This window comes from Dreissena polymorpha, chromosome 2 (genome assembly GCF_020536995.1).
Source record: "Dreissena polymorpha isolate Duluth1 chromosome 2, UMN_Dpol_1.0, whole genome shotgun sequence".
Classification (NCBI taxonomy): domain Eukaryota; kingdom Metazoa; phylum Mollusca; class Bivalvia; order Myida; family Dreissenidae; genus Dreissena; species Dreissena polymorpha.
In genome coordinates, this window is record NC_068356.1 from 130,834,405 (window position 1) to 130,852,508 (window position 18,104).

Consider the following 18,104-nt stretch of genomic DNA (forward strand, 5'->3'; position numbering starts at 1 on the left):
TTTCACCGGAGGAGACTTATGGTTTGCGCTCTGTCTGTCTGTCAATCTGTCAATCCGCCAGTCAGTCACACTTTTCTGGATCCTGCGATAACTTCAAAAGTTCTTAATATTTTTTCATGAAACTTGAAACATGGATAGATGGCAATATGGACAGTATGCACGTCATTTCATTTTGTTCCTATGTCAAAAATTCTGGTTGCTATGGCAACAAATAGACTAAGAATACTGCTGAAAATGGTGGTTTTCTGGATCCTGCGATTACTTTAAAAGTTCTTAATATTTTTTCATGAAACTTGAAACATGGATAGATGGCAATATGGAGATTACGCACGTCATTTCATTTTGTTCCTACATCAAAAACTCTGGTTGCTATGGTAACAATTTTTATGCCCTCGGTAGGGTGGCATATAGCAGTTGAACTGTCCGTCAGTGTGTCAGTCAGTATGTGTGTATGTCAGTCTGTCCGTTCGTCCGAAAACTTTAATGGCCATAACCTTTTCAAAATTGAAGATAGCAACTTGATATTTGGCATGCATGTGCAACTTACGGAGCTGCACATTTTGAGTGGTGAAAGGTAAAGGTCAAGGTCAACCTTCAAGGTCAAATGTCTAATATATGGCATCTGTCTGTCCGTCCAAAAACTTTAGCATTGGCCATAACTTTTGCACTTTTGAAGATAGCAACTTGATATTTGGCATGCATGTGTATCTCATGGAGCTGAACATTTTAAGTGGTGAAAGGTCAAGGTCATCCTTCAAGGTCAAATATCAAATATATGGCGTCTGTCCGTCCAAAAACTTTAACATTGGCCATAACTTTTTCAATATTGAAGATAGCAACTTAATATTTAGCATGCATGTGCATCTCACAGAGCTGCACATTTTGAGTGGTGAAAGGTGAAGGTGAAGGTCATCCTTCAAGGTCTAATGTCTAATATATGGCATCTGTACGTCCGTCCAAAAACTTTAACATTGGCCATAACTTTTGCATTATTGATGATAGCAACTTGATATTTGGCATGCATGTGTATCTCATGGAGCTGAACATTTTTTTTGAGTGGTGAAAGGTGAAGGTCAAGGTCATCCTTCAAGGTCAAATGTCAAATATATGGCGTCTGTCCGTCCGAAAACTTTAACATTGGCCATAACTTTTTCAATATTGAAGATAGCAACTTGATATTTGGCCTGCATGTGTATCTCATGAAGCTGCACATTTTGAGTGGTGGAAGTTCAAGGTCAAAGTTCAAAAAAAAATAAAAAATTTCAAAGCAGCGTTCTCGTGAAGCTGCACATTGTTAGTGGTGGAAGTTCAAGGTCAAGGTCATCCTTCAAGGTCATAGGTCCAAAAAAAAAATAATTTCAAAGCGGCACAGTAGGGGGCATTGTGTTTCTGACAAACACATCTCTTGTTGTTTTTTTTAATCTGACAATGGTGGAATTTCTGACAATGGTGAAGCCGGTAGGGGACTATATTGCTTGGCAATAGTCTTGTTTCGTATACCAGATAATAAATGCCAATTCAAGCATTCACCCTTTCCCGGAAATTTGTGTGTTTTGTAGGTACATAATGAATTCAATATTTAAAAATAACATTTCATTCTGATTGAAATATGAATTACTTACAAAATGGCATTGTTTTTGTTTTACAGTGGTTAAAAAACCCTATATATTTGTAATAATTTGTATGCATATTTTACATTTATATTGGCATTAATGTGAAAAAAAATTGTTTAAGCCGTAAAAGCATATTGTAACTTATATATTTGTTATAATTTGTATGTATATTCCACATTTATATTTGCATTAATGTGAAAAAAATTGTTTAAGCCGTAATTACACATTGTGTACAGCAATAATTAAACTAACATTCATACACCAATACAGGCTCGAGTAGCAGAGAGCACCTAAACAAGATGACAGTCCACAGTAGCTCCCGTTTGTCTCTCATATTTGCCCTGCTTACTAAGCGATTCCTGCACTACATTCGAAACTGGAAGCTCCTTGTGGCCGTTTTAATACTGCCGTTGCTACTGTTCCTGCTTGCATGCGGTCTCTATCTCGTGAAACCCACAGAGACGGAGTCCCCAAGTATTATCCTGTCACCTGCCATGTATGGTCCAGGTGCCTACTCATTCAACAAGTAAGACAGACTCCAGTGTCAACTCAACTTGTGTGCTGTGTTTTATACACTAACCTTCATTCGATTTTTAGTTCTTTTTTCACTTATTAACAGATTTTTCAAACAACAGACTATTCTAAATTGTCATACTAAATGTTTCAACTGGACGTCAATTTGAAACTAAGAATGCTCAATCAATATGAGGTTTGGTGATTTTTGCTCATTTGTTGAGATAAGGATAAAATGTCTGCTTTGGCATCTATAAGCCTCTTTGTGCGCTCATGGAACCTGTTGTGCCTCGATAGCAGACAGCGTTGCTCTTGACCAAACAGTTGGTATGTTCAGATTGGTCTGAAGCTGTTCTGGACGCATTTAGCATAAGACCTATTTTTGCATCATGCAGCAATTGTTGTGTTTGGCAAGAATCCTTTCTGACATGAGCAAGTTAGTTTAAAGTATTTTCAATGTTCTAGTCACAATGATCATTGTAAAAATAAACCTGAAATGATTTAATTGATGACTATAATAAAAAAACATTTTCAGACAACGTTCACTGCCCCAAACTGGACTGGATGGCCTGGACATTGTACATACATTTATGCAGAAGCCTGGCTATAGCACATCTTGTATCAATGCATCATTTGCAGAAAAACTAGGGTAAGTTATTCTGTACATTAATTACTATACAGTCAAACCTGAATTCAGCGGTCAGTCAAGGGAAATGGCCAAAGTGAGCGTTGTCCACAGGTGACCGTTGAATTCGGATCATAATTTTAAGATGGTTTGTCAGTTGGTAGTAGTGCTAACTCGTTATCCCACCCAGTTGTTTGCATACAGTGTTAACTAAGCATGATTACAGAATTTACTTACATTGACTAATACATAATAATATCTTATAGATTGATTTAATTTCATATTGTTATTAAACTAAAGCAATGAATTTATCAACGCTAGTGTTATTGTTTACTCATGCATCTCGATCATTCAGTAAAAAAAACGTGTGACGTGCCGTTTTTAAAAGAAAAAGACGCAAAACGTTTGTTAAAATTTATTCGTACGCAAACATCACGCAAAAAGCATTTTAATTCAACAACCTCATACCAAATACAACGCTTCAAACTCACATTTGCATTCGATTCATACTTCTCCATAATTTCTCGCTTACGCTTAAGCACATTCTATACTTGCGTACGTCCAACACAGAGCTCACTTGCTATTACACGCGAACTTTTTCCAGATGCGAATAGTTTCAAACACTTGACTTGCTCCTCTAATGTGGGGAACTTAAGTTTACCACTTATTGTTATTCCGTGATTTATTATTCCGATTGCTTTTAAAAGTATTGTGAACGCTAGAAAGCTCTTTTAAAGAATGATCCGAAAATGTTATTTTAAAATCGATACTCAATGTTGTAAGTACAATGTACTAATTAGCAATCATATAATTAGCGATTATTACTTTAAACATGTCAAAAACTATGACATATTTTCTGTTGAAGAAACCCCCACAATTATCCCTGGAAAACAAACCTTCTCAACACCTTATTATTTGTTTACTCGCAGCGGGCCGCTTTTATAATATCAAAGGAAATTACCGCTATCAAATGCTTTAACCGCAAAATAGACGGACAAATGATGTGCAGTGTTTTTAATTTTCGCGACTCGAGACGACTGACGCGTGACCGTTGATTTCAGTTCAAATATGAATTTCGGAGTTGAATATAGTGGCCGTTGGCCGTTATGGACAGGTGGCCGTTAAATTCAGGTGTAATATAGAGTGTTTTTCGTCGGAGGAATTCCAGACTGACCGTTGTCTGCAGGTGACCGGTAAATTCAGGTGGACGTTAGGTCAGTTTCGACTGTATGTAGAATAGATTTAATTCTTATCCCCAAAATTTATGAGAAGAAGAGTGGTGTATATATTTTCCATTGTCTTTCTGTACTTCTGTTTCTCTCTTTTTTGTGTTGTGCATTTTTATGCATATAGTCGCCGCTTTGTCTGTCCGTGTGTGCGTCTGTCTGTCTGTCTGTCTGTCAGTCCATGCACAATTTTTGTCCGGGCTATTTCTCAGCAACTAATGACCGGAATTCAATGAAACTTTATGGGAAGCTTCACTACCAAGAGGAGATGTGCATATTATCAGCGGGTTCTGGTCGGATGATTTTCACAGAGTTTAGTCGTTTGCAATTTTTGAAATTTTCCATTAACTGTACATATAGTGCAATTCTTGTCCGGGCTATTTCTCAGCAACTTATGACAGGAATTCACTGAAACTTTATGGGAAGCTTCACTATCAAGAGGAGATGTGCATATTATTAGCGGGTTCTGGTCGGATGATTTTTCACAGAGTTATGGCCCTTTGAAATTTTCTATAAAAAAATTATTGTCCCCCCAACTACTTGCCCTAAAGACGTTTCCTTTTATCTGAAAATATAGTGCAATATTGTATAAAAAAAAAACTTTGGGGAGCATCACCCGTCTCCGACGGTTTCTTGTTTTAGTTTTGTCATGACAAATTGTCAACAGAACTCCTTAAAAGCACTATAAATGGAGCATTGGGACTTGTTTTGTTGACTTTTACTTATGTCATGACTATCATTATTATATTAAAGCTCCCCATATGAATGTGTCGACCCCGATACCTCATACCACAACACCAGCTACCAGCATATGACGTGTAAGTGTGATGACAACAAGTACTCATGTGCTGCTACCAATAACAACGCTTCAATCCCAGAATTCCGCTCTGCTACCGGCGACATTCTTGTTGATCTTGTGAACCACAAAAACATCTCGCAGTACCTGTTAGAGACCTTTGAACAGTTCATTACAAAGAGGTGAAGTACTTTGTTATAAAATTATTATATTTGTATTGCCAAATCAAATTAATACTAGTCCTGATAGATAGGAATTGATAGCCTTGAATCATAATGAAACCAATCAATATGGCATGTATGGTATAAAGTAACCTCATTAACCACAGACATGGTTTACAGGTTTGGTGGATTTGAGTTCAGTGATGGTACAGATGACAATAATATGCCAGTTTTGGACGCCAAGATCTGGTACAACAACAAGGGTTACCATGCCATGCCCTCATTCTATAATGCCTATAGCAACGGCCTGCTACGAGCTCTCATGGCTAGGGCGGGAAAGCAAAGTGAACAATATGGTACGAATAGATGGCATTTTTACCTCAGATAATTCTGGTAAATGGTGGTATAGATTGCTTGCAAAACAAAATTTAGTTGTTCTATAAGTTATATTTATTGTTTGTTACTTATATATTTGTGGATCCTTTTGGGGACAAAAATATATACATGTGTATTTCTTATACAAGTGGTCGTTTGTGCAGGTTAGACTGTACGTGATTTTCTGTATAAATATCAAATTTTATATGAAGTTATGCATTACTTTCTATGCTTGATTGTTACTTTTTTATGACAAATGATTCGTGATCTAATTGTCAGTGGTATTAGTAACATTTAATAGAAAACTATGATTTTAGAACTCATATATGTATATTTTTAGGCAATATTTTGTATGTTTGTGTTCTTAGTGCTTATTTATGATATCCATGCAAAAATTGGTCTTATGAAGTACAGCATAAGATCAATGTTTGCATGGCATTTCTGCGATCTGAATAAGTAAACGAATACATACATATAAATATGCCTTTTTTGTACTTGTATGACTCATTGATACATTTTCTATCATAAATAATTATACACATTCTTGTTTACAGGCATTTCCACCTACAACCATCCATTTGTGTTCGGAAAGCAGAAGCTTTCAAAACAATCCATGTATGTATCTTTTTTTGCAATTATTGTAAAATCAAATCAAATGCTTACCTTTAAACAGAAATGATTTTCTTCAAGTATTATTTAAAATGTTTTGATAATTACAATTCTGTGTAATTTATTGCAACTGCAACTGTGTTTAAACGATAGAGTCAGCAGCTCCTAAGTATTGATTATCAGGGAAAATTAACTGTCGTTTCCTCTCTGTACAGGCTGTTTGCTGCTGCGGATATTGGCATCGCTCTTATCATCCTGATCGCCTTCACGTTCGTCCCGATTGGCTGCCTGCTGTACCTAGTCACAGAGTTCCTAAGTCGTGAGAAACACATGCAGTTCATAGCAGGCATCGGGTCATTTGTGTACTGGATTTCCTCCTTCATCTGGGACATGGTATGAACACTGTGACCTTATGAAGTGACCTTGACCTATAATGGTATCAATGATCCAAAGTCATAAAAAGAATTAACAATGACATTCACTTGAGATTTTCCATATTTATAAGAATTAACTGCAGGTTTAAATCAATTTTTATTGTGTATACTTGAGAAGTTTGATTTACTTCTGCTGGGAAGGGTCATATTGGAGTCACTCAGTCACTTGGTGGGCTTGTTGGTATGTTAGGCAGTCAGTTAATAAAATGTCTTAGTAAGGTTTTGCAGCCACCTACAAGCATTCCTCAAGCAAATTAATTGAAACTTAAAATTTATCATACGATGAAGGGTAGATGGGCAGAACACTTTTCATCCTTCAGTGATCTACACAGTGGCTCGTGAACACTTTTCATCCTTCAGTGATCCACACAGTGGCTCGTGAACTTATATGAGTCACCTTCTGCACAAACTCAGTATTTTGAACTAGGAAATGCCTGTTTACTTGCACTTTAGTCAATAAAATGTGTCTTGTTCTGAGAAAACTGGGCTAAATTCATGTGCTTAAAGTGTCGTCCCAGATTAGCCTGTGCAGTCCGCACAGGCTAATCAGGGACGACACTTTCAGCTTTAATGGTAATTTTAGTTTCAAGGAAGTCCCTCCTTACCGAAAATCAAGTTTAGGCGGAAAGTGTTGTCCCTGATAAGCCGGTGCGGACTGCACAGGCTAATCTGGGACGACACTTTATGCACATGTATTATGCCCAGTTCTATCAGAACAATACACAAATAATTGGCTTTAACATAGAAACTTTTCTTTTCACAAGTACAGTTTTAGATCAATATATCAAGCCACAGGCTTATCAGTGATGACACTTTCGGCATAGACTTGATTTTTGTGTAGAAGAGACTTCCTTTAAAGGAAAATTACTTAAAAGAAGAAAGTGTTGGCGCTAATTAGCCGATGCTGACTGTACTTGGTCACATGAATTGTCACACTTGTTTTTTTCCTGTAATGTTTCAGATGATTATGGGTATATCAATAGGCATAGCTGCCATTATTATCCTCATCTTCAAACCTGCATCATTCTGGGATAGAGAAAATCTTGGAGCTGTATGTGTTCTGCTGGCACTGTTTGGGTAAGGTTACAAGTTTCAGTACCTTTGTTAACTTTGTGTGACATTTTATGCAGTATGGCACTAAAACAATTCTGTTACCATAATTGTTTGAATTAAATTATATATAGTCAAGTCTTTTGAATTTTATCATTTATTATCAATTGCATCATAAAAAATACAATCAAAATTATTTCAAATAGTAATTTAAATATAATTTATAAAAAGTTTAAATGTACACGTCATAAAATAATAATGCAGTGCCAATTTGCAAATGTTTCTGTTTCCAGGTCGTCAACCATAACCCTTTGTTACTGCTTCTCAAAGCGGTTTTCATCATCGGGTGCAGCGTTTTTCACACTGTTCTGTTTCCTGAACTTCATCGGCATTATAACGATCATTGTCATCTTCGCGTTAAATTGGTGGCGAGCATTTAGCGAGGTATGAAAAGGGTTATTTGATGATATAAGTTTGTTCATGTTAAGTTCCCACTTTTATGATGTTTGTAAAAGTTCAAATCATGAACTAATTGTAGTGATCCTGTACTATCTTATTGGATCTTCTGGTCAGCCATGGCACTTATGTTCAACAACAAACATGGGGCATAATGTAAAAAGTGGGTCTTATGCTAAATGCCACCAGTATAGATCAGCCTGGTCAATTGCTATAAAGTCATGAAGGTGTTGTTGCCTCATTAGAAGACAGGGTAGATCCTGACCAGGCTGTCGCATTTAGTATAAGACCCGTTTTGCATTATGCGAGTCAAACAATTCGCATTTCATGGAAAGCCAGATATTAGCGGATGTAGTTTATGTTTATAATTAATTTTAATTGCTAATGATGAATTCAAGTTTAAAATGTTCTAGCAGAAGACACATTTATGTTTGACTGTTATGCTTTTTAGTTCTTCAAAAAGAGTACTTTCAATTGCTATTTAACAGAGGCTTAACTTTGACCAATCAAAACAATTTGTGTTAAGCAATTAGCTACTTAAACCTTAGACCATGTTGTTTGAATGGACTGTTTTCCAACGAACACTTGTCTATTCTTTTTACAATAGGTTAAAAATATTTACATACAGCTGAAAATATATAGTCCAATGGCAATCCATCTGCAGAAAGAATCATCATTCTTCTTTAATTAAAATAATTAAAAGGATGCTATCTACCACAACTTTTGCAATTTTGTTGATTATGTCCACATAGGAGGCCGCTGAGGGGTACCGCATCTGTCACTACGTATTCCTTATCTTCCCGCCGTATGCTCTCGCCTCTGGATTCATGGATTTAATTGAGAATCAGGTGCGGACCACCATCTACGAACGCTTTGACTATGATGCCTATAACAGACCCTTTACCCTGGAAATGATTGGCTGGAATCTCATTGCCATGGGAATTGAAACATTTGTCTTTTTTGTTCTGACCATAGTGATGGACTTGAAATGCTGTTGTGGAAGGTAATTTCTAAAGTGTTTTTTAATTACCTTTAAAAAAATTAACAGTCTATTATAAATAGGATTTTTGTTTCTTATAGCGGTACCTGTTTACTTTGCAAATGCAAATGTATTAATTTCTTTAGTCTATTATCATATAAGAGAAGATAAAATTAAATATTTTATGATGTTACATTTTGTATATTGATTTTCTGAAATCATGTTTTTCATGCTGTCCTAGGATTTTTGCAATGGTCTAATACAATTTTACATCAAATCAGGAATTGACAAATGTATACATTCATCAACACTGTTTAAGCAACTCTAGACAACGCTACCTGGGCATGAACGGGCCTGCAGACGAAGATGTTGATGTTTCAGCAGAGAAAGTGCGCATTGATCGAGGAGACTGTCGCCAGGATGTGGTCGTGGTGCGCAATCTCCATAAGGTATGCGAATAAACTAAATATACAGACATACAAATCTATTTTACACTCATAAATTATTTCACCAATGTTTAGTGCTTTTTTTAATAGTTTATTGATGTCATTTATATTTGTTCCCAGAACTGACATTAAAGCTTTCAAAGAACAGTATATTAGTTTCATGATTAGCATTCAGTGGTTATAGCAATTACACCAGGCACTTGTTTTCAAGCACTTATGTTTTAAATAAACTATGGGACATTGCTGAAAACAACATATCAAGTTTAATTCTTTAAAATGAACTTGATGAATAAATACAAATAAAATCTACCGGTTCTAATGACATTATTTAACTGCGCATGGAATGCTCACACATCATTATTTCTGTGCAGGTATACAAGAGTGGGAAGACTGAGTTGCAAGCAGTGAACGGGCTCAGTTTTGGTGTGCCAGCCAATCAGGTATGATTAAGCAGTGATTAATCAGCTGAATTTAGGGAAAACTTACCTAAATGCAAGTGCGTAAAGTGTCTTTATAGATCTGCAATCCGCACAGGCTTATCTGGGAAGACATTTTCTGCCTTAACTGTTTTTATGCCCCCGGTAGGGTGGCATATAGCAGTTGAACTGTCCATCAGTATGTCAGTCTGTCCGTCCGTCCGAAAACTTTAATGGCGATAACTTTTCAATATTGAACATAGCAATTTGATATTTGGCATGCATGTGCATCTCATGAAGCTGCACATTTTGAGTGGTGAAAGGTGAAGGTCAAGGTCATCCTTCAAGGGCACATGTCAAATATATGCCAAAAACTTTAACATTGGCCATAACTTTTTCAATATTGAAAGTAGCAACTTGATATTTGGCATGCATGTGTATCTCATGGAGCTGCACGTTTTGACTGGTGAAAAAGTGAAAAGGTCAAGGTCATCCTTCAAGGTCAAATGTCAAATATATGGCGTCTGTCTGTCCAAAAATTTTAACATTGGCATTAACTTTGTAAATATTGAAGATAGCAACTTAATATTTGGCATGCATGTGCATCTCATGGAGCTGCACATTTTGAGAGGTGAAAGGTGAAGGTCATCCTTCAAGGTCAAATGTCAAATATATGGCGTTTCTGTCCGTCCATCTGAAAACTTTAACATTGGCCATACCTTTTTCAATATTGAAGATAGCAACTTTATATTTGGCATGCACGTGTATCTCATGGAGCTAAACATTTTGAGTGGTGAAAGGTGAAGGTCAAGGTCATCCTTTCAGGTCAAATGTCAAATATTTGGCGTCTGTCCGTCCGAAAACTTTAACATTGGCCATAAATTTTTCAATATTTAAGATAGCAACTTGATATTTGGCATGCATGTGTATCTCAAGGAGCTAAAAAATTTGAGTGGTGAAAGGTGAAGGTCAAGGTCATCCTTCAAGGTCAAATGTCAAATATATGGCGTCTGTCCGTCCGAAAACTTTAACATTGGCCATAACTTTTTTAATATTTAAGATAGCAACTTGATAATTGGCATGCATATGCATCTCATGGAGCTGCACATTTTGAGTGGTGAAAAGTGAAGGTCAAGGTCATCCTTCATGGTCAAAGGTCAAATTTTGCAAAATTGAAGATAGCAACTTGATATTTGGCATTCATGCATATCCCATGGAGCTGCACATTTTGAGTGGTGAAAGGTCAATGTCATTCTTTAAGGTCAAAGGTTAAGGTCAAAGGTCAAATTTTGCAATATTGAAGATAGCAACTTGATATTTGGCATGCAAGCGTATCTCATGGAGCTGCACATTTTGAAAGGTGAAATGTCTAGGTCATCCTTCAAGGCCAAAGGTCAAATATATGGCTTTAAAGCGGCGCAGTAGGGGGCATTGTGTTTCACAAACAGCTCTTGTTTTTTTTAAGAAGAGACGTCTTTTAAACCAAAAATTACTTAAAAACGGAAAGTGTTGTCCCTGATGAATAAGCCTGTGCTGACACATTTCATTTACATTGAATGCAGACTTATAGTAAATGTCATCTGAAATATAAGTTAACCACATCTGATTCCACACTTCTACCAGGTATTGCATACAATTCTTCTGTTTTCAGTGTTTTGGCCTTCTGGGAATCAATGGTGCAGGAAAGACAACAACATTTAAAATACTCACCGGCTGCATTAATGCATCAGATGGCTTCACTTCAGTTCTTGGATCCAGGTATTTATCTGAGACTTCCACCAAAATGCATCCAGAAATGCATCCAGCTATCTGTCTGTATACATGTATTTCAATTTGTAAAATTGTCTAAAACAACATTAGATCATATTGATAATAACTCCATTGTAATGCTGTACTTTTTATCTTGAACCAGCCTCTCAGTTTTCAGTGTATTGATTCAAAACTGTTTAGTTTTGTTTATATTGTATAAAAGTTGAAGATGTTATTGTCCCCTACCGGTTTCACCGGAGGGGACTTATGGTTTGCTCTCTGTGTGTCTGGCAGTCTGTCTGTCAGTCCGTCAGTCTGTCACATTTTTCTGGATCCTGCGATAACTTTAAAAGTTCTCCATATTTTTTCATGAAACTTGAAACATGGATAGATGTCAATGTGGACATTATGCACGTCATTTAATTGTGTTCCTATGTCAAAAATTCTGGTTGCTATGGCAACAAATAAATAAAGAAAATTCTGACAATGGTGGAGCCGGTAGGGGACATATATTGCTTGGCAATAGTCTTGTTTTTGTATATGTTGCAATATTCTTTGAAGAGTTAAATATCATTGTAAGAGTGTAATTGGCACCACAAGCAAGCAAAACAAAGTTTTCTTTGTATCAACATGAAACAATATAGATATATTTTTCATAATATGCTAAAGTGTACAGGCTTATCAGGACAAACACTTTTTGCTTTTATGGTATTTTTATTCAAATTAAATCTTGTCTTCCTCCGTGTTAAGGAGGAAAGTGTTGGACCTGATTAGCCTGTGTGGACTGCACAGGCTTATCTGTGACGACACTTCACACACATGTTTATTTATTCCAGGATTCTTCCCGGCTCGTCCTCAGTGGGGCGCATGGTGGGCTACTGTCCCCAGGAGGACGCCCTGGACAGCTACCTCAGCGTGGAGAGCATGCTGCACTTCCACTGCAAGCTCAAGGGCATCCCAGCAAGCAAGAGGACAGAGGTAGGCAGGAGATGAGCAGTGGGAGAGTGGGTGGGTGGGGAGTGTGTTGAGCATGCTGACCTTCAACTGTTTGCTCAAGGGCATCCCAGCTAGCAAGAGGACAGAGGTAGGCAGGGGATGAGCAGTGGGTGGGTAGGGAGTGTGTAGAGCATGCTGACCTTCAACTGTTTGCTCAAGGGCATTGACACTAGTAAGAGGACAGAGGTAGGCAGGGAATGAGCAGTGGGTAGGTGGGGAGTGTGGAGAGCGTGCTGACCTTCAACTGTTTGCTCAAGGGCATTGACACTAGCAAGAGGACAGAGGTAGGCAGGGAATGAGCAGTGGGTGGGTGGGAGGTTTGGAGAACATGCTGACCTTTCATTGCAAGTTCAAGGACATTTCAGCTAGCAAGAGGACACAAGTAGGCAGAGGGTGATCAGCAATTGGGTGGGTGGGGAGTGTGGAGAGCACGCTGACCTTCAACTGTTTGCTCAAGGGCATTGACACTAGTAAGAGGACAGAGGTAGGCAGGGGATGAGCAGTGGGTGGGTGGGGAGTGTGTAGAGCTTGCTGACCTTCCACTGCAAGTTCAAGGGCATCTCAGCTAGCAAGAGGACAGTGGTAGGCAGAGGGTGAGCAGCAATTGGGTGGGTGGGGAGTGTGGAGAGCATGCTGACCTTCCACTGCAGGTTCAATGGCATCTCAGCTAGAAAGAGGACAGAGGTAGGCAGGGGGTGAGCAGTGTGTGTGTGTGTGGGAGTCTGATGTAAGAGGCAGCAGGGTGAAGGGATCGGCAAGTGGGCTAACGTAGACAAGGTGTGAGAAATGAGTGTGGGGAATGTGGTATTTTAGGTAATAAGGGATCAGCAAGTGGACTAAGGTAGAAAGGATGTGAGAAACTAGTGGGTGGGGAGTTGAATTTTATTGTTTATAATGAATCAGTAAGAGGACTAAGGTAGGTAGGGTGTGAGGAGTCAGTTCATATAGAGTTTGGAGTTATAGATACCAAAAGTTAAGAATAAAAAAAGGTATTTAAAGGTTATTATTAGGGATGGCATCGAATACCAATATCGGTATTCGAATGTTCGCAAATTCATTCAATCGAATATTCGAATATTCGCATGATTTTACCTTGTTATTTGTTAATTTCCATTGGTTAGTAAGTTATATCCGTTTGCTAAATACGAGGCTGTTTATTAACGTTGCTATCGAAAAATTGTATCGCTGTCGATTAATACTATGACCGATACTGTGATCGGGCACAAATAGAATGGAAAACATCGTGTCATAGAATTTTATTTTTTTATGATTCCACAGATTTGTAGCACACCGCGCATATGTAAAACTAAGTTTACACACATTACACTTTGCGGTCTTCTTATCCACAGACCGTGTAAAGTATTCCATACTGCAGAAGGGGCTGGGGGCATTTTCAGATTTGAATTATGATTCCTTGATGATTGTTTAGTTTATATCATCTGTTACTTTTGAGTTATTCACATTATTTAAATGTCTGTTCAAACTGTGATCACAAAAACTAAATTATTATTCGCAAGTAATGTGAAGCCCTTAATTGGTACCTAATTGACAAACAACAGTTCGGGCCCTTTCATATAGTAAGTATATTGCATTGCGCGATTTGAGTAATTCACACATTTAAAAGGCTTTACATACTGTGATCACAAAACTTAATTAATATTCGCCAGTCAATTGAAACCGTTAATTGGCACCCTATTGGCAAACAACAGTCGGGGCCTTTCTTAGAGCGTGTATATTGCATTGCGCAATCAACACCGCTACGGGCCGCGTTATCAGTTTGACACGAAGAACGTCACGTCAAACATGTAACTCCCAGGTGGTTTCGGTTGCTTTTTAGTAAGCGGTTCGCAGGTCATTAAATATTGGTGAAATTACGTTTGAATAAAAAATGCGAATTTGCGAATATCATTTTTATTATTCGAATGCTGACCATTCAATCGAATATTCGAATATTCGAATAATTTTGCCATCCCTAGTTATTATGATCAGTAAGGATAGAGGAGATATGCTGCACTACTACTGCAAACTGAAGGGTGTCCTGGCTATCAGGGGTTGGTTGCAGATGTACAATTGTTCGTAACATAATTTTCCATTAAAGAGGATGGGTTGGCAAGGGTGTATGGTGTTTAAGGATATGAGTTATGATTGGATAGATCATTACCACAAATGGACCGGCAACCATGTCTGGAAAAGGTCAAAACGTAGGCAAGATGTGAGAAAAAGTGAGATTGACAATGTTGGAATCAAGTTTATTTTAGGCCAGTTGATTTGCATGTGTAGTGTTCACAAAATGAGCAATTCTTTAAATAATATTGATGAACTTTGTTATTGCTGTGAACAAACAAGGTGTTGAACAAAGATACTTTTATTTGGTCTAAGAAAAAAAGTTGAATCAGTCGCCTTTGTTGCTAATGTTCTCATTCAAATCCATGTATTTCAATTCTGTATGTCTGTGTGCAGGAAGTGACTTCGGTGATGGAGCGCCTGCAGCTGACCCCTATCAAGGGCAAGCTGGTGCGGGCGTGCAGTGGGGGCATGAAGCGGAAGCTGTCTCTTGCTATTGCCCTGCTGGGATCACCACCTGTCATATTGCTGGTACGAGATTGGGTCTTGTAGTAATGTTAAAGTGAACTGTTAACTTTGCAGTATTTTATACATTTATCACTTCAGTTTTGTTCGTGTAAATACACATTTACTTTGGTCATACATCAGACTACTTTCCTAGATCTTAATCAGTTTGTATCGAATGAACAGAATTTTCAGTTCAGTTGTCACCATGTGATCAATGAAACATTATAAAAAAAACTATGCCTCATGCTTTACTTCACTGCTAATATGTTGACAGTGTTTGTACCAAATCTAACATATGGTATGATAAATTTGAAGATTGATCGTAATAATGGCTATAAGTTGTGAGCTATTGCCACTATGAATGTGTCTGCCTGCCCTCCAGGATGAGCCCACTACAGGCATGGACCCCAAAGCCAAGAAGCTTGTCTGGGACTGTCTGTTCAGGGCCAAACATCAGGGCCAGGCCATCATCCTCACCTCACACAGGTATGTACCTCGTCAGTTTGGTGCCTCCACTTATGGGCCATGTAGATTTGTATCACTCTAAAACATACTGGAGATTTATATATATTAAAATTTACAGCTTTACTCTTTTATGAATATTTTGATATTTTGTATTTCACTCTAATGAGTCTTTCTTTATAGGTAGGGAATTTATAACTTGCCTGTTTTTTTAACTGTATGTGAGACCAATGTTTTCTTTTCCAAAAGATTTATAGACACCTATTTTAGTTATCATTATTACATCAGGCATCATTTATAAAAGCTTATGAAGACACAACTAATTGATACATTTTTTATCAAATAAGCTGCAACTAAAAATCATAATTTACAAAATTCAAGGACAAACACTGGGCCAGCTAAATTTACTAAGTTGTCACCATTTGCTATTATTTAAAGCTTTAGATTTGCCTATCTGAAATGGTATGTGTTTTTTATTATCTGATTTTCGCTTGCCTTTTGCTATATCAAAACTGGAATAAAAATATGTGCATGTCGTTGTCACTTCAAATATTTGGAAGGCTAAAATCTGTTGAACAACTGATCAATACTATATTGATTATTTTGCACAAAAAAACAACGTTAAAGTATTTATTAAACATTTGACTGGTCTATCTGAATGGAAAAGTACAAAGAATTTAATGTAAGCACATCCAGAAATTCCCAATTTAACAGTGTCACTTATATTACACAATTCCTATGACCTTTTTGCATTGAAACACTGAATTGGGTCAATTTGATCTTCCATGTACAGCTTTATTGTGATATTGTGTGATTATAATTGTGATACTTGGTTTCAGCCTGGAGGAGTGTGATATTCTGTGTGATAGGATTGGAATCATGGTGAATGGAGAATTCAAATGCCTGGGTAGCTCACAACATTTGAAGCAGAAGTAAGTGGTCAATTTTAGGAAAACACAGTGAATTTTTACACTTTATGCATTAGATGTACTTGTATGCCCCTTATTTGTGGGAAGCATAAGTTCTTTATATGTACATACATCTGTATGTTTGTATGTCCCAAAGCTTGTGTTTTTAAATCCTCTTCAACGATTGGGTTTCTCATTAGTAGTTGAATGACCTTTACCCTTTCCCTATCAGAGGCAAAGTGAGAATGGCTATGTGCAAACAGCATAAAACCAGAACAGCCTGCAAGGTTTTATGCTGTTTGCTGCTCATCAGTATCTAAGGGTTTGATATAAAGTCATTAAAACTTAAATCTAAGGTTTTTAATAAAAAATAACTTTCTAAGGGAGTACAAACACGTAGATACGTATCTAATGGTAAAGGGTTGATGTGTAAATGATTATAAGGTAAGGATTTTGTGGATGATTTTACATAGAAACAACAACCTTTGTCATGTTTTCACTTCAGGTTTGGCAATGGCTACACAGTTACCCTGTACGTGAGCGGCTTATCTACAATCGGCACGAGGATCTATGAGCTCATCCATAACCACTTCCCCAGTGCCAGCATCAGGGTGTGTTATTGTCTTAAAACAACATAATCACAGTGATTACCGTGGCAGAATAGGCTTCCTTATAGATTTATTGCTATTTCTTGTATTATTTTATTTGTTTATTATTCCAAATTCACATTTATGTTTATAGCCATCAGGTTTTGTATCAAGAATATTGAGACAATTGTCACAGGGGTTGGAAGTATCAAGAATTAAGAGACATTTGCCACAGGGGTTTTAAAAACTTTAGCTAACTAACTTTTTCTAGATTAAAGAAAAATAAGGGCATGAATTTTGAGTGTTAAACAAACCTATTCATAATATATACAATTAGAGTATTGGTAAATCCAGTCTCGATTGACACTTAATTCTGTTAGATTATTTCTGGACCACATTATGAAAACGCTTCATACAGTAATCTAAGTTGGTCTGTTTGCTCCTTTCAGAGCCATCACGTGAACGTGATTCAGCTGGACATTCCACGAGAGTCAGTGAGCGTGGCAGAAATGTTCTCAGTGCTGGAGAGAGAGAAGAACAACTACAACATTGAGTACTACACAGTGTCACAGACCACCCTGGAAACAGTGAGTCGCGCTAGCTGTTATGTTAGATGCATTTGAGCAGAGTTGTGGGAAACTGGATTTAATGCATGTACTTGAAGTGTCATTCAAGAAAAGCCTGTGCAGTTGGCACAAGATTACTAGAGTTGCAACACCTTAAGGGTTTCGCGGGATGGAATGAGTGGAGAGATCAAATCAAATTGAAAATCGATTATTTCTAAAAAAAAATTGGTACAAAAAAAATATGTGGGTACGAAAAAAAAAATGGGTACGAAAAGAAATTTGAGTACGAAAAAAAAGGTACGAACAAAATAAGGGTATGAAAAACTATTTGGGTTCGAAAAAAATGGGTACGAATAAAAAATTATGTACGAAAAAATTTGGGTACGATAAAAATTTGAGTACGAACAAATGTGTACGAAAAAAATTTGGGTACGAACAAATTTGTGTACGAAAAAAAAATTGGGTACGAAAAAAATTTGGGTAGGAAAAAAAACAAATTTGGTTATGAAAACAAGTTAGAGTATGAAAAAATATAGGGAACGAAAAAAATTAGGGTACGAAAAACT

At 37.2% G+C, this 18,104-nt stretch overlaps 1 protein-coding gene across 1 annotated transcript in view; it reads left to right on the forward strand.

Moving 5' to 3' along the window:
• Nucleotides 1-18,104, forward strand: part of LOC127869005 (uncharacterized) — a 118,016-nt gene that overhangs the window by 89,571 nt on the left and 10,341 nt on the right. The window contains exons 68-85 of the mRNA XM_052411250.1: nt 1,884-2,139; nt 2,662-2,775; nt 4,731-4,955; nt 5,115-5,290; nt 5,864-5,924; nt 6,134-6,311; nt 7,314-7,429; nt 7,696-7,846; nt 8,611-8,861; nt 9,157-9,286; nt 9,655-9,723; nt 11,351-11,457; nt 12,285-12,426; nt 14,905-15,039; nt 15,398-15,501; nt 16,317-16,409; nt 16,891-16,996; nt 17,422-17,559. Of these exons, the coding sequence (XP_052267210.1) occupies nt 1,884-2,139; nt 2,662-2,775; nt 4,731-4,955; nt 5,115-5,290; nt 5,864-5,924; nt 6,134-6,311; nt 7,314-7,429; nt 7,696-7,846; nt 8,611-8,861; nt 9,157-9,286; nt 9,655-9,723; nt 11,351-11,457; nt 12,285-12,426; nt 14,905-15,039; nt 15,398-15,501; nt 16,317-16,409; nt 16,891-16,996; nt 17,422-17,559 (2,552 nt within the window). The remainder of the gene's footprint in view (nt 1-1,883; nt 2,140-2,661; nt 2,776-4,730; nt 4,956-5,114; nt 5,291-5,863; nt 5,925-6,133; nt 6,312-7,313; nt 7,430-7,695; nt 7,847-8,610; nt 8,862-9,156; nt 9,287-9,654; nt 9,724-11,350; nt 11,458-12,284; nt 12,427-14,904; nt 15,040-15,397; nt 15,502-16,316; nt 16,410-16,890; nt 16,997-17,421; nt 17,560-18,104) is intronic.